Raw genomic sequence first — 17347 nt, 5'->3', positions numbered from 1 at the left:
GCTATAGGCTTTAAAGCTTTTGCCTCAGGTGCCGTATGGTTTTAACTCCATTGTCTAGTCCTGTTAGTGGCAGTCAGGCGTGATAATAGAGGGGATCAGTTATTCACAGGGTGTCTGTTTTGATACAGCACTGGGCCAACATGCTAGGCAGTGCTCTGAGTACCTGGCACAAAGAGTACCTGGAACCTTTCAACACATTACTGTATACTACTGCTTTGAGATTCCAATTTGCTCTGCATGTCACCACCCTAAACTCTTTTAATATTTTGCATCCCTAAAATCACAAAACACCATAACAGTGTCTGTCCTGTAGGGTGAGATAATGACTTCAATAAAGAACAAACCTCTATTAAATGTGATAATTGTCCATATGTGTGTGTTTCATGCACACACACATGGATATGAGCTCCAAGTGGCAGTTTACATTAGGTCATAACTCAGAAAGAAGAACCTAGGCTCCTGGGTCCTGACCCAGACAGACACCCAGTTTCCCTCCATCGGCACATTTTGCACTGACACACAAGACGACTTCCCCTAGTGGGTGACATCTTGGATCAAGTCGGAGGGGTCCTCCCGGTAGTGAAATTGTAAATCTGGCAAATGAAAAACAAATGTGAGTGAACCATTAGAAAACAAACTAACTCAAACAGGGATGGAAGCAATTAAAGGAAGATCCATCCGGTGATGATGGTTTCTGTTTCTAATCTGCTCTGTTCAAAGCTAGATTTGGAGCCGTGGTTAAATGTCTTAATAATCTGGTTTATCAATTTTATATCTGATATACCGCTGAGACCCCCTCTGGGTTCACTATTACCAGCAGAAGATCTGTGTCAACCACAAGGAACTTTAGCTAAAACGTAAATGTTAGAATTAAATGGATGGTGTATACTATGTCATACTATATTACACAGAAATAACAACTGTCTCTTAAAAAGTAATGAACTACATAGCAAGAAAATACACTTTGAGGAGTGACTCATTACATTTGTATCCCATATGTCAGGAAGCCCATACGTATGTCAGGAAGAAGCTAACTAATTCCAAATGTTTCTGGGCTGTCAATGGGGTCTTACCTCGCAAGATGATTTTGTATCCTAACACACCAGACGCTAAACGCTCAGAAGGAAACATTTTCGACACTAAGTCATTGTTTTCAATCAACACAACAGGCCATAATAGTATCTGTGTCGTCTGAGAGTAAGACATCATAAACAATGAGACATAAAGTGAAAAACATACCAGAAATAAGTATTAGGGTAACACTTTAGAACAACTTTCATTAAAAAAATAATTAATAGGCCTATTTCATAAATATTTTATTATTTGTACATATTTATAAACATTTATGAGCGTGTATAAGGGTCATTCCACAAAATGAGTGCTTTTTGTGTCCCTTTTATATTTTAAGTAGAAATTGTGCATCAATATATACTTTTCTAAGCCTGTTACATTAAATTAAGAGCTCTTTAATATAGAACACATGGAGAATGCAATAAAAAAATAATTTGAATAAAGGCTTGCTGAAGTGCCAAAATTCAGCATTTTGGCATGTCCCTCCATCAACACTGTGTCACTTCCAGGAACATTTCAACCCTCTTCATCAAAAAATGTATCCATGTCTCACCATCATTGTAAAGCCCTAGTTATTTTGTTGCCTTGAAAAAATCATCTCTGAAGATTATTATTTATTTCATGTTAGTGGAACAACTGATAAGCATTATAAGAGTTGCAATTTATAAGCGTTTATAATATAAAACGTGTATAAAAATGCTGCTAAAATTGCATTTTTATGAACGTTGTTATAAAATGTAACATCATTTCCATATGGATTCTCTCATATGGCAATGACAATAAAATGATGTTGGAGGGGTCAGGCAGTCACTAAAGCTACATGTCAGGTAACACTTCACCAAACTTCAACAACTGCAAAGACTATGTTATATCCTGACTACTATGAACGAAACTCAAACTTCAAGTCGGGTAGAAAAGGTGACTTGTGAAACACGTTAAAACTCTCACACATACAGTCGGATTATTCAAACGCCCTTGAAAAACAGTAACAGTAGCAACAGTGACTGAAAACATGGCTCCCAATCAAGTTGCTTTAGATGCAGAAAATTGCTTACACATTTTATACAGCGATTGGAGCCCAAAATGGACAAACCTCAGAGGATACATTTCCACAAACTGTGTGTCAGAGATTGGGGTATCCACAGCAGTGGTCTCTGCACCTTTCCAAAACCCACCATCACGCCCATACTGGCTGCGTGCACTGGAGAGAATCCAAACCTCTATTTAGTCAATGAACCACACATACTGTAGGACAAGAGGCATATGATGCCAAGAAAGCATGGCCATAGGCTTAAAGCAATGATTGGCACAGCTAGTGTGACTGTCCTGTCCATAATCCATTGCTATTGTCCTCGAACTAAGTCAGCATGAAGTTCAAATGAAGCCCCATGTTTTCATCGCAGTGCTTTACCCCATTTCACATGTTGAAATGTTTTCAATTTCCTACCAGACCACCTTTTCATCAGAATTGCATTAACTATTTTTCTCTTCATCAACAACTTGCACATGAATTAAGGTGGTGTTTAGCAATTTTTACAGCTAAAAAAGTAATAACAAGTGAAAGACCCTCTGGAATAATAATGATATTGGAACACTAGTCACTTTAATAATGTTTACATACTGCTTTACCCATTTCATATGTATATACTGTATTCTTTTCCACTGTATTTTAGTCAATGCCACTCCTACATTGCTCATCCTAATATTTATATATTTCTTAATCTCATGATTTTACTTTTAGATTGTGTGTTTAGTTGTGAATTGTTAGATATTACTGCACTGTTGGAGCTATGAACACAAGCAATTCGCTACACCCGCAATAACATCTGCTAAATATGTGTATGTGACCAATAACAAATTTGATTTGATTTGAAAGGCAAAATAAGGTTTTATTGATTGAAGTACTCCATCTAGTGGGCATTAATGGACACGCAGTGCACAGATTAAGTAGGTTTAATCAGTCAATATCTTCAATAAATTCTTCAACCTGAATTTGCCCAATTATGTTTGACTATGAATTAAAGCTACTCGTGCATTTAATTTACATACATTTACATGTAACTTTACAGATAGGCGTTGGCCTACATCACCAAAGACACGATGTGATCTCATGAGAAATGTCTCAGCACTTTCATCCCACTCTTTTTAAAAGTCAGACATTAGGAAATATTGGCTTAAATAACTGATATATCACAAGGATATACTACTTCATCATTGTTAGCATGCTAACAGTCCAAACAGGTAGCATCATCGAGCCAACTTGTTAAGGGACTTAACTTCAGGTTTGACATATATACTGTCTCTAAGTTATATATCTCTAACTTGGAGTTAAGTCGCTTAGCTATGAGCCAATGAAACAATACCATTGTTGATTCTTCTAAAGCTAATTTCCCTCAACCCTACACGAAGCATACGTATGTAATCTACTGTCCCATGCATAGGCCTATTCATTCATCCAATTACTACACTACTATAAAAACATAATTTTGATTAATGGAGCAGGCACAATTATTGAAGGAAGATTAGGAAACTAAACTGCTTGGAGTAACCCTGGATTGCAAACTGTCATGGTCAAAACATATTGATGCAACAGTATCTAAGATGTGGAGAGGTCTGTCCGTTATAAAGCGCAGCTTTGCCTTCTTGACAACGCTATCAACATGGCAGGTCCTACAGGCCCTAGTTTTATTGCACCTGGACTACTGTCCAGTCGTGTGGTCAGATGCCACAAAGAGGAAAATCATAATTGGCCCAGAACAGGGCAGCAAGGCTGACCCTTAAATGTACACAGAGAGCTATCATTAATAATATGCATGTCAATCTCTCCTGGTTCAAAGTAGAGAAGAGATCGACTGCATCACTACTTGTATTTCTGAAAAGTATTGACATATGGAATGCACTGAGCTGTCTATCTAATCTACTAGCACACAGCTCAGACACCCATGCATAACCCACAAGACATGCCACCTGAGGTCTCTTCACAGTCCCCAAGTCCAGAACAGGTTATGGGAGGCGCACATTACTACATAGAGCCATGACTACATGGAACTCTATTCCACATCAAGTAACTCATGCAAACCGTAGAATGAGATTTAAAAAACTGATGAAATACACCTTATGGAACAGTGGGGACTGTGAAGAGACATGCGCAGACACACGCATGCACACATGAACACACAATAACATATGCACTATACACACAGGTACACATAGATTTTATGTTGTAGATATGTGGTAGTAGAGTATTGGCATGTGGGCACACACTTAATGTGTTGTGAAATGTATATGTTGTAAAAATGATATCTGCCTTAATTTTTGCTGGACCCCAGGAAGAGCAGCTGCTGCCTTGGCTAATGGGGATCCATATTAAATATAAATATGAACACAACAAATGTTTGGTAGAAAATGTACCTTTATCTAAAAATATATATATTATTTCTATAAAAAAGTGTATTATACTCTTCTTCTTGTTGTTGTTGTTTCTTGTGGCCAGGTATCAGAATTGCCTCATGTCTCGTCAAAATCCAAGTATTGTATTTCCCTGCAACGATTGTATTGGCTAAAATCACCCATGTGACACAGTAACAGCCAATGAAACGTCTGCTTCCGCATTCATCAACGTTATCTGCTAATGAGTAGAGTTTTACTTTTGACATGCTGTCGAAGCTTGGCTGTAAATCAGATACGAAATATTGGATGCAAATGCGGGTGTATTGATTTCAATATAGGCGAATCAATTGAGGATTAAGGATTAATTATTTCAGTACCATCATTTGTAGCTCTGTTTCGAAATGCCGTTTGGGTGAGTATAGCGGCAATTATTTAAATGTTGTTCTGGCATAGGCAAATTTACTAACTTGTATCTATTTCACAACGAATTGTACCCGATCAAGAAGTACGTATAGTATAATCACTGAGCTGCTTATGTTGTGGATAATATTTGTGTATAACGTTACTTATGTTATCAAAACTGCCATAGCCTGGCTTGTTGGCATTTGTGTGGATAATTACCTAACGTTTATATTTCTCTAATGTTAGCTCAACTGTGGTTGGAAAATTGTCTTTCCATTTAAATTCGTTATCCTTGTAGGTAGAGTTGTTCCGCACTTTTTTTTTTTGTCAGGGGTCCACACCCTATGGCCTACTGAGTCATAGTGATTTCCCTCAATGTCTTAGATATCTCTTCCGGAGAACATGGTCATCCACAGACAGACTTGATGGCAAAACAGTGCTCATAACTGGAGCCAACACTGGTATTGGCAAAGAGACAGCGCTGGACCTGGCAAAGAGAGGTAGACCTACAGTGATACATAAATCCATGATGACGTTTCCATACAGGAATGTGTTGTAACAGTTATGCAAGATGTTTCACCATGACCTGTTGCATGTGTCTTGGGCTATTTCTCAATTGGTCTTTTCCTGATTCCTCAAATCCTCTCTCCTCGCTTCCTAGTCAAAAACACTTTGGAGCCCATATTTGCTCATGGATGCCAAGCAGTGAAACACATGATCAACTGATCATAGTTTGCAATTTGTAGAATCAGTTGTATTATGGATTCTCATCAATTTGCTGAAGCTTCTATGTAATCATAATACAACACGCAGTAGTAGTAGTATATGCTGCTGGAGCGCGGAGGAGCGGAGCTGGTAAAACTATTTCTGGAAAATTAATTCTGATTCATTGTAAATAAATTATATTAATTTCCAAAATTTCATGAAAAACTATAGGATGACAAACCAAATAAATCTGTGTTGTAGGTAGATGGTGGTTTCTTCCCTGTCTTCTCTCTGGTGTCTGTGCAATGATTTATTTTCACTTCCTTTTAGCTCCAGGAAGGGGCCTCCAATCGCTTAAAATGACTAATGATCTGTTGCCTACGCCTAATAGTCATACTCAAAAATTATTATTACAAATAGAAGATCATTATTATTACAAATAAATGACCACTTCTAACTATGGTGATCATTTAGTAAAATTAGATGTAAAATCAATGTCTCGCACAATCACATAATGATTCATTAGCATTTTAAATAACAGAACCAAATACCATGGCATAGTAAGCCTGTAACATTACTGTTACACCAAAAAGGCCTCCTCGTTTCTAATGAGATTTTAGGATGATTAGCTGAAGCTGAATAGTTTTCTCATGTGCCTGTTGTGGGGTATGCATGGGTGTCTGAGCTGTGTGCTGGTAGTTTAAACAGACAGCTCAGACAGCTTTTTTCCTACACACAATACACCATAATGACAAAGTGAAAAGATTTTTGTAAATTTATAAAAAAAATAAACAGATAATTATTGGTGTTTCTACACCTTGATTGGAGTCCACCTGTGGTACATTTTATTGATTGGACATGATTTGAAAAGGCACACACCTGTCTATATAAGGTCTCACAGTTGACCGTGCATGGCAGAGCAAAAACCAAGCCATGAGGTCGAAGGAAATGTCTGTAGAGCTCCGAGACAGGATTGTGTCGAGGCACAGATCTGGAGAAGGGTACCAAAAAATGTCTGCATTATTGAAGGTCCCCAAGAACACAGTGGCCTCCATGATTCTTAAATGGAAGAAGTTTGGAACCACTCTTCCTAGAGCTGACCACCTGGCCAAACTGAACAATCGGGGGAGAAGGGCTTTGGTCATGGAGGTGACCAAGAACCCGATGGTCACTCTGACAGAGCTCCAGAGTTCCTCTGTGGAGATGGGAGAACTTTCCAGAAGGACAACCATCTCTGCAGCATTCCACCAATCAGGCCTTTATGGTAGAGGGGCCAGACGGAAGGCACTCCTCAGTAAAAGGCACATGACAGCCCGCTTGGAGTTTGCCAAAAGGCTCCTAAAGACTCAGACCATGAGAAACCAGGTTCTCTGGTCAGATGAAACCAAGATTGAACTATTTGGCCTGAATGCCAAGCATCACATATGGAGGAAACCTAGCACCATCTCTACGGTGAAGCATAGTGGTGGCAGCATCATGCTGTGGGGATGTTTTTCAGTGGCAGGGACAGTGAGACTAATCAGGATCGAGGGAAAGATGAAGGGAGCAAAGTACAGAGCTCCATGAAAACCTTCTCTAGAGTGCTCAGGACCTCAGACTGGGGCGAAGGTTCACCTTCCAACAGGACATTGACCCTAAGAAAACACAGCCAAGACAACGCAGGAGTGGCTTCGGGACAAGTTGCTGAATGTCCTTGAGTGGTCCAGCCAGAGTCCGGACTTGAACCCGATCGAACATCTCTGGAGAGACCTGAAAATAGCTGTGCCACGACGCTCCCCGTCCAACCTGACAGAGCTTGAGGATCTGCAGAGAAGAATGTGAGAAACTCCCCAAATACAGGAGTGCCAAGCTTGTAGCGTCATACCCAAGAAGACTCAAAGCTGTAATCGCTGCCGAAGATGCTTCAAAAAAGTACTGAGTCAAGGGTCTGAATACTTATGTAAATGTGATATATATTTTTTTAGATATACATTTGCTAAACTTTCTAAACCTGTTTTTGCTTTGTCATCATGGGGTATTGTGTTTTAGCTTGATGAGGGGAAAATACAATTTTCATCCATTTTAGAAAAGGCTGTAACATGAAAAAGTCAAGGGGTCTGAACACTTTCCAAATGGACTATGCTTTGATTGAAACAAAATACAAGAAAGGCTAATAGTTTAACACCATTTCCTCTAATTCACTCGCAAAATAGTCATTCAAGAATATATAAATGCTTATTCCCATGAAACTGAGATATGTGTGGGCAGAGGATGCATTTTATGCATATTCTATAATGATATGCTATTCAATTGGATACATCTGTCGGTACAAACTTTGAGGAAATTATGACACATTTACTTTTTTAAATGATTAATAAAATCACCTTAAAAAATAGCAATACACCACTGTGTGTGACTGTCCAGCAGGGGCTGCTAATGGTTATTTGTTATTTGTAAGATTCTTACATTTTCTAATATATATATTTTTTAATGTAGATATGAATGTTCTGTCCAATATCCTCCTGAAAAGCCTGCATGATTGACATCCTGAGTTGAATTCTGATTGAGCTGGAATAATCTAATAATATTCCCCCCACAATTTCTTCATAGGGGCCAGGATAATCATGGCCTGCAGAGACATGGAGAAAGCTGAGGGGGCCCTGAAAGAAGTCATAGAAGGCTCTGGTAGCCAAAATGTTGTCATCAAGAAGCTTGATTTGTCAGACACCAAGTCCATCCGCGAGTTTGCAGAGACCATTAACAAGGGTGAGAGAGAATAAGACATGACTTGAAACATTTTTTCAGTTGCTTAGTTATTACTCCACATGGAATCTCTATAGGGAAAATTCATTTACTTTTTTTGACAGCACCCCTTTTGATTTGAACAAAAACCTTCCATACATATTTGCCCATTGTAGAAGTGCTCATAAAGTGACTTTTTGGACCTGAATGACAACATTCACAAGAGAGAGGTTTTCAAAGTTGACCCATTTTGCATACCCCACCATACCATGACACATCCTTGTCTTCATCACTAGAAAATATAAACAGTTCAGATATAGTTCATATAATTTAAAAGCTTACAAACAGGGTTGTCAAACTATTTAATCATTTCTGGGAAATTTTTTTTTAAATCTAAATAGTATTTCTTTATCTAAAAATGTGTAAACTCAGATTTATAAAAACTTTTATTATTATTTGCATATTATTTGCATATGTTGTAGCTTAGACCCTATTTTACATGAAGGTTTTTGTGTTGTGCCTGCCATAGGTTGAGACACAACATGCTCTTGAATACAGTGTGGGTGTCATGTTTTGACAGAAAAAATGTAATTCCCATTTTAGTACATTTTAAACTTTCAAATGGTACCACAATTCAACACTGGTCTGACCAATTGGGAATCCATGCTTCAAGATTGTTTTGATCACGCGACTGGAATGTGTTCCGGGTAACTTACGAGAACAACATAGACGAATATACTGATACGGTGACTGAGTTTATCAGGATGTGTATAGGAGATGTTGTACCCACTGACTATTAAAACCTACCCTAACCAGAAACCGTGGATAGATGGCAACATTAGTTCAAACCTGAATGTGCGAACCATCGAATTTAACCATGGCAAGGTGACTGGGAATTTGGCCAAATACAAGGCACTCAAAGGCAAAACGTCATTATAGAGACAGAGTGGAGTCGCAATTCAACAGCTCAGACACAAGATGTATGTGGCAAGACCTACAGACAATCACGGACTACAAAGGGAAAACCAGCCACGTCACGGACACCGATGTCTTGCTTCCGGACAAGCTAAACGCCTCCTTTGCCCGCTATGAGGAGAACACATTGCCACCGACGCAGCCCGCTACAAAGGACTGTGGGCTCTCCTTCTCCGTGGCTGATGTGAGTAAGACATTTAAGTGTGTTAACCCTCGCAAGGCTGCCGGCCCAGACGGCATCCCTAGCCACGTCCTCCGAGCATGCGCAGACCAGCTGGCTGGAGTGTTTATGGACATATTCAATCTTTCCCTATCCCAGTCTGCTGTCTCTACTTGCTTCAAGATGTCCACCATTGTTCCTGTACCCAAGAAAGCAAAGGTAACTGAACTAAATGACTATCGCCCCGTAGCACTCACTTCTGTCATCATGAAGTGCTTTGAGAGACTATTCAAGGATCATATCACCTCTACCCTACCTGTCACTATAGACCCACTTCAATTTCCTTACTGCCCCAACATATCCACAGACGATGCATCTCCATAGCACGGCACACTGCTCTATCCCATCATACCTATGTAAGAATGCTGTTCATTGACTATAGCTCAGCATTCAACACCATAGTACCCTCTAACCTCATCATTAAGCTCGATGCCCTGGGTCTGAACCCTGTCCTGTGCAACTGGGTCCTGGACTTCCTGACGGGCCGCCCCCAGATGGTGAAGGTAGGAAACAACATCTCCACTTCGCTGATCGTCAACGCTGGGGCCCCACAAGGATGCTTGCTCAGCCCCCTCCTGTACTCCCTGTTCACCATTGACTGCGGGGCCACGCACGCCTCAAACTCAATCATCAAGTTTTCAGACGACGCAACAGTAGTAGGACTGATTACCAACAATGACGAGACTGCATAAAGGGAGGAGGTGAGGTCCCTGGGAGTGTAGTACCAGGAAAATAACCTCTCCCCCAACATCAACAAAACAAAGAAGCTGATCATGGAATTCAGGAAACAGCAGAGGGCGCACCCCCCTATCAACATTGGCGGGAACGCAGTGGAGAAGGTGGAAAGCTTCATGTTCCTTGGCGTACACATCATTGACAAACTAAAATGGTCCACCCACACAGACAGTGTGGTGAAGAAGGTGCAACAGCGCCTCTTCAACCTTAGGAGGCAGAAGAAATTTGGCTTGTCACCTCAAACTTTTACAGATGCACAATTGAGAGCCTCCTGTCGGGCTGTATCACAGCCTGGAATGGCAACTGCACCTCCCACAATCGCAGGGCTCTCCAGAGGGTGGTGTGATCTGCACAACGCATCACCGGGGGCAAACTACCTGCCCTCCAGGACACCTACAGTACCCAATGTCACAGGAAGGCCAAAAATATAATCAAGGATAAAAACCACCTGAGCCACTGCCTGTTCACCCTGCTATCATCCAGAAAGCGCGGTCAGGTGCATCAAAGCTGGGACCGAGAGACTGAAATCAGCTTCTATCTCAAGGCCATCAGACTGTTAAATAGCCATCACTAGCACATGAGAGGCTGCTGCCCTGTACATAGACTTGAAATCACTGGCCACTTTTCATAATTGGAACACTAGTCACTTTGAAAGTAATGTTTACATATTTTGCATTTACTCATCTCATATATACTGTATTCTGTCCTATTCTACTGTATCTTAGTCTATGGCGCTCATTGTTCATCTAAATATTTATATATTCTTAATTGCTTTACTTGGATTGTGGGTAATTGTTAGATATTACTTGTTAGCTATTACTGCACTGTTGGAGCTAGAAACACAAGTATTTTGCTACACCTGCAATAACATCTGCTAAATACTTGTATGTGACAAATAAAAATTGATTTGACAATGATGGTTGGAGAAGAATGTTGACCTGAATGGGAATATCTGTTTTAACTTATACTGTCTATACTCTATAAGAAACCTATTGAAATATAGATAATAGAATAGACATGACCATTTTAAGTTGCCTTTCGACAGTGGGTGGACCGGCGGTCATCTTTGTGGCAGTACTTAGAAGTTAAAATGTCAATTTAATGTACATTTTCAATGGTGCACAAGCTATATTACAGTGGTCTGAATGTATAGGTCCATTCTATGAGTTATATTTATATGATGGAAATGACACCCACCCTGTGTTCGTTTTGGGTCTCAACACAAAAACCTCAGATGTGAAATGGGGTCAAAGCTACAACATATGCGAATATGAAAAATATCTGAGTTTAGTTGTTTTTAGATGTCAATTTGTATGAACATTTTTCTTCAAGACATAAAATAGTTTGACAACGCTAAGCTTTTAAATGATCTCACTCAATCATTTCTCGTTTCCAGTGGTAATGGATGTGTCATGGTATTGTGGGGAATGCAAAATGGATCAACTTTGAGCACCTTTTTATCTCTTTTTGCAATTCTAGTCCAAATAGTCACTTTCTGACCACTTCCACGGACAAACATGTATGGAACATTTAGTTAAAATCCAAAAGGAATGCTGTTAAAAAGGGATTGAATTTAAATGGATTTACCCTATACTGCTTGTTATTTTCCCATAGCCACCTGCTTAATGCAAACCTCAGATGCTCTCTTCAACATATGCAGGCTTGATTGTATCACAACTTAATGGATTGATTCATTTGCACTCCTGACCAACAGTTAGACGTTTAAAATGTTTAATATTATTTTCTGTAGAGGAGACGAAACTCAACATCCTCATCAACAATGCTGGCGTCATGGTGTGTCCGCATGGGAAAACAGCTGATGGATTTGAAATGCAGATTGGCGTCAACCACATGGGTAAGTGAAACTATGTAGCACAAGGAAGCGGAATAAAATTCCCCTTTTGGCCAGACCTCACATAATTCTAAAAGGGCACGAACGTACAAGCTATCATTGATAAATGAGATGAGTGTTTAACTGCGAAACGGCTGTACTAGTAACGTTAGCCATTCCCATAAGGAAGTGCCAATGTAGCTGCTTACTTTCTTGGGGACAGAAATGTGGTTATATTTTGACAGACGTCTCACTAAATAAATGTATCATTTACTAATGATTAACCACATGGATGAATGCATGTGATTCACACCAAAGGCAAATGAGCAAATTTCCATACCACACAGCATTTCATACAAGTCGTGACTTGTACGTACTGATCTCCTATTATTGATATTTTACTACAGTTTTACGCTTTATGTAAATCTCTGTCCAAGGAAGCCGTGCAGCTGTAGACAGGTTGTATTTTTAGTAGCAAAACAGACGCAGGCGCAACTAATGGGGAACAACGAACTGGGTTGGCTTAGATTGTTTACAACATGTAAGCTATTTTGTGTCTCCAATGTTTATTGAAAACGTAAATACATTGTCACAATTGTTATCGCTCAAATACATTGGTACAGTTGTTGGTTAGCTAGCTACTGTAGTGTATTTTTGGGCCATATTAACATTGACATGAAATCAGTCAAAACACCTCAAAACAAAACTTGGTGTCAAGAACAAGATGAAACGAGCCACTTACGATTCCCCACATGTCAGTTTCTTGCTAGCATCCAGAACCACCACAGGCTGACTTCTGCCCCATGGAAGCGCACACATCTTTTTTTGTGATGTTGTCAGCTAACCCACCTGTAACATAAGGAAGTGCGATGATGAATTCAGTTAGTCTTTCTTATGACTAAGTTCAGTCGACACATTTTAAAGTTATATAGAGGAGATGTAATGAAAGGTCAGATCACAAGTGATACTAACTAATACACTGGATTGAAGGTGACCATCACCAGAATATGATTTTTGCACAACCACAGTTCAAATGCATGAATCCAATGCAACTAATCAACATCAAATCTACCAATCAAATGCTTTCAAAGCACTCCATCTTGTCGCTTAGGTCACTTCCTGTTGACCCACTTATTGGTTGACCTGATCAAAAGGTCGACCCCGGCCAGGATCATCAATGTGTCCTCCATGGCTCATTCATGGGGCACCATCAACCTGGACGACATCAACAGTGAGAAGGGCTATGACAAGAAGAAAGCGTATAGCCAGAGCAAGCTAGCTAATGTCCTCTTCACCCGCTCCCTGGCCAAGAAGCTACAAGGTTTGGGTTTGTCTACTACTTTGCAGTCCCAAAGAATCAAACAATAATGAATATTATGTTATTACTGCATGATTACCATTTTACCATGTAAATTCATAACAAATGCCTGGTCATATCTGTTACTGTAAAATAAAGTGCTACCACAGGATTTCTGAAGGGTGTTTGAAGCTGCAACCCTTTTGTCAAAAGTATTGAATTGAATTGTCCTCTATCAGGCACTGGTGTGACTGCATACTCCCTCCACCCTGGCGTGGTTCAGACTGACCTGTGGCGGCACCTGAGCGCACCTCAGGCAGCTATCATGAAGATGATCAGTCCCTTCACCAAGACATCCGTGCAAGGAGCTCAGACCACTATCTACTGTGCTGTGGCACCTGAACTGGAAACCGAGAGTGGTGGATATTACAGGTGTGTGTGTGTGTGTGTGATTTATATATGTATGTGAACACCTGCTCTTTCCTTGACATCGACTGACCAGGTGAATCTAGGTGAAAGCTATGATCATTTATTGATGTCGTTTATTAAATCCACCTCAATCAGTGTAGATAAAGAGGAGGAGACCAGTTAAAGAAGGATTTTACATTTTTTAAGCATTGATACAATTAAGACATGGATTCTGTATGTGTGCCATTCAGTGTGAATGGGCAAGACAAAATATTTAAGTGCCTTTTGAACGGGGGTATGGTAGTAGGTTCCAGGCGCACCGGTTTGTGTCAAGAACTGCAATGCTGCTGGGTTTTTCCATGCTCAACCGTTTCCTGTGTGTATCAAAATTGGTCCACCACCCAAAGGACATCCAGCCAACTTGACACAACTATGGTAAGCATTGGAGTCAACATGGGCCAGCATCCCTGTGGAACGCTTTCAACACCTTGTAGAGTCCATGCCCTGATGAATTGAGGTTGTTCTGAGGGCAAAGGAGGGAGAACTTAATATTACACTGAACAAAAATATAAACGCAACATGTAAAGTGTTAGTTTCATGAGCTGAAATAAAAGACACCCAGAAATTTCCCATACGCATAAAAACCTTATTTATCTCTTTTTGTGAACAAATTTATTTACAACCCTGTTAATGAGCATTTCTCTTTTGCCAAGATAACCCATCCACATGACCGGTGTGGCATATCAGGAAGCTGACTAAACCGCATGATCATTACACAGCTGCACGTGCAATTGGCATGGTGAGTCGGGGACAGACTCTTGACCAGATACAAATGACAATTTTGGAGGCTGCAAGAGATGGCGGGATTTTTTTTTTTACAGGTTTAAATATCACCTAGTCTCTGGCTGAAAGAAACCTAGCGTTCAGGGGTTCATCAGACAAACTCTTCCAACCAGATAATGGAAACTTCCTAAAAGAGGTTGAATTACTGGCAAAATTTGACCCTGTTATGGAAAACCGTCTCAGCAAAATTAAAGATTGAGAGTCACATGCTCATTACCTTGGGAAGCGCACACAGATTGAGCTGATACAGATTGTGAGTGACAAGATTCTGGAAGCAATTAGTGACTCAAGTAAGAGACTCAAAGTACTTCTCCATTATCTTGGACTGTACACATGACATTAGTCACCAGGAGCAAATGTCCATTATTCTGAGAAGTGTGGCTTTTAAAGGGAAAGCCAGAGATCAAGGAGCACTTTCTCAGCTTTGTGAATGTTGAGGTTACAACAGGCTTGAATCTGTCCAATGTCTTCTTAGATAAGCTGAACGAGCTGAATATTCCATTTGAAGATTGCAGAGGGCAAGCTTATGATAATGGGGCCAACATAAAGGGCAAGCACCAAGGAGTACAAGCCAGACTGCTGATAAAACATCCCAGTGCTGTGTTGGTCTCATGTGGAGCACCTACTCTAAACCAAAAGATGCAGTTGGGTTTTTTGGGCATGTGCAAAAGTTCTTCGCCGCTTTTTCAGCTGGCACACAAAGATGGACTATTTTGAAGAAACGCGGTAACATCACCGTGAAGTCATGGAGTGACACAAGATGGAGGAGTAGGCTCCAAAGTGTTCATGTAATCCGGTATCGGGCTTCTGAGGTTCGGGAGGCATTACTGGAAGCCAGACAGACGATCAACGATCCTGTGGCCAAAGTGGAAGCACAAGCACTTGCAGAGGAAGTTGGGTCCTACCGCTTCTTGATTTGCTGTGTCGTATAGTGTGAGATATTGACAATGACGAACAAGGTGAACAAGCTCCTCCAATCCGCCTCTGCTGATATCGCAGTGAATGTAATGCAAAGGCCTCCCTCACTACATACTGGGAAACTGGATTCTCGGAGGCCCAGACAACAGCCAAAAGCATTTGTGAAGAAATTAATGTGGAGGCTGTTCTAAAAGAGAAGAGGCATTTCAGCTATGAGGCTCCTGACGAACCAGTGACTGATGCACTGAAAAACCTTGAAGTCTACTACTACTTCAAGATTGTGATCGACTCTGCTGGGACATCCATGGATGAGAGATTTGAAACGCTCAACCAGGTGAAAACCAAATATGGAGTGCTGCTGAACTTCAGCACTGCCTCGCAGATGTCCAGTGAATCTTTAAAGGCTCACTGCATGGAAGTTGAAAACACTCTAACCTTCAGAGATGACTGTGACATCAGATAATTATATTTTATCGATGGCAATTTGATTGCACAAAAATATCATCACGAGATCCTGAGGCCCATTTTTATTTTATTTTTTGAAGGTGAGATGAATATCTGTATTCAAAGTCTTGTGAAATCTGTAGATTAGAGCCTAATTTATTTATTTCAGTTGACTGATTTCCTTATATGAACTGTAACTCAGTAAAATCAATGAAATTGTTGCATGTTGCGTTTTTTATATTTTTATTCAGTATAGGAAGGTATTGCTAAAGTTAGGTATACTCAGTCGATATGCACATGCAGGATATTTAGTTTGAAAGAATACATCGATGAGTGTGATTCTTCCGGCTTCATCCATACATGTCATTTCTTCTAATATTGTTGCATTTGTATGTAGTATTTTCTATTAAACGGTGTTAGACACATGATCGTCTTGTCTGTGTGCCCACAGTGACTGCGCACCAGCCAACTGCTCAAGCTCTGCTTTAGACGATGACACGGCCCAGAAACTGTGGGAGCTAAGCTGCCGGATGCTTTCTCTGTCATGGGATTGAATAACTCCCAAAAGGTGTATGGTTTACATTTTGAGATGTATGAGCACTGAAGAATACAACACATGTACAGCATCTTAAATGAAAGTCCTTTGTCCCATGGACACATTCCAACATATCATATTATGATGTGGTATTTTAATTGAAATGATGTAGTTGACAGTACTTATATATGTAACATCCAAAATACAATTTAACATGGTTCATTGCCACTGGCATTTGAGATGGAATATATGTTGTTTTTTTACCGTACTGTACACAGTCATAATATTGTACATTATTAGACTGCTGTTTACTGTCTTAAGTTATCACACTAACATTAAATCACTAATCTGTAACTGCTCCATCAATCTTTGGACTTTTAAATTAATATATATAATTAATTAGTCTAATGTCCATTGCTGGTGTTTCTTGGCCCAAGCAAGTCTCTTATTATTATTAGGGGTCCTTTAGTGGTTTCTTTGCAGCAATTTGACTATGGCCTGATTCACACCGTATCCTCTGAACAGTTGATTTGGAAATGTGTCTGTTACTGAGGTGCAGTTAACTCTAATGAAATTAACCTCTGTAGCAGAGGTAACTCTGGGTCATCCTTTCCTGTGGCGGTCCTCATGAGAGCCAGTTTCATTTCATTGTGCTTTATGGTTTATGCGACTGCACATTAAGAAATTTTAAAAGTTCTTGAAATGTTCAGAATTGACTGACCTTCATGTCTTAAAGTAATGATGGACTGTCATTTCGCTTTGCTTATTTGAGCTGTTCTTACCGTAATAATATGTAATATGGACTTGGTCTTTTACCAAATAGGGCTATTTTCTGTATACCACCCTACCTTG

At 40.0% G+C, this 17347-nt stretch overlaps 1 protein-coding gene across 1 annotated transcript; it reads left to right on the top strand.

The window, feature by feature from the left end:
• The first annotated feature begins 4684 nt into the window (after positions 1-4684).
• On the top strand, positions 4685-16861 carry rdh12l (retinol dehydrogenase 12, like). The gene is made up of 7 exons (XM_024392801.2): positions 4685-4873; positions 5248-5363; positions 8158-8313; positions 11970-12074; positions 13162-13371; positions 13587-13779; positions 16412-16861. The coding sequence occupies exons 1-7, from the start codon at positions 4863-4865 to the stop codon at positions 16512-16514; spliced, it is 894 nt and encodes a 297-aa protein (XP_024248569.1). The 5' UTR covers positions 4685-4862; the 3' UTR covers positions 16515-16861.
• The last annotated feature ends 486 nt before the right edge of the window (positions 16862-17347 follow it).

Source organism: Oncorhynchus tshawytscha, linkage group LG29 (genome assembly GCF_018296145.1).
Source record: "Oncorhynchus tshawytscha isolate Ot180627B linkage group LG29, Otsh_v2.0, whole genome shotgun sequence".
Classification (NCBI taxonomy): Eukaryota; Metazoa; Chordata; class Actinopteri; order Salmoniformes; family Salmonidae; genus Oncorhynchus; species Oncorhynchus tshawytscha.
Note: the sequence above shows the minus strand (reverse complement) of the source record. Positions and strands in the feature narration are given on the sequence as shown.

Bases quoted from the DNA above. Each gene is read 5' to 3' on its own strand.
- rdh12l (XM_024392801.2), top strand. The intron at 8,314-11,969 runs GTGAGAGAGAAT...TATTTTCTGTAG, and splicing joins TGCAGAGACCATTAACAAGG to AGGAGACGAAACTCAACATC. The intron at 12,075-13,161 runs GTAAGTGAAACT...CTTGTCGCTTAG, and splicing joins GATTGGCGTCAACCACATGG to GTCACTTCCTGTTGACCCAC.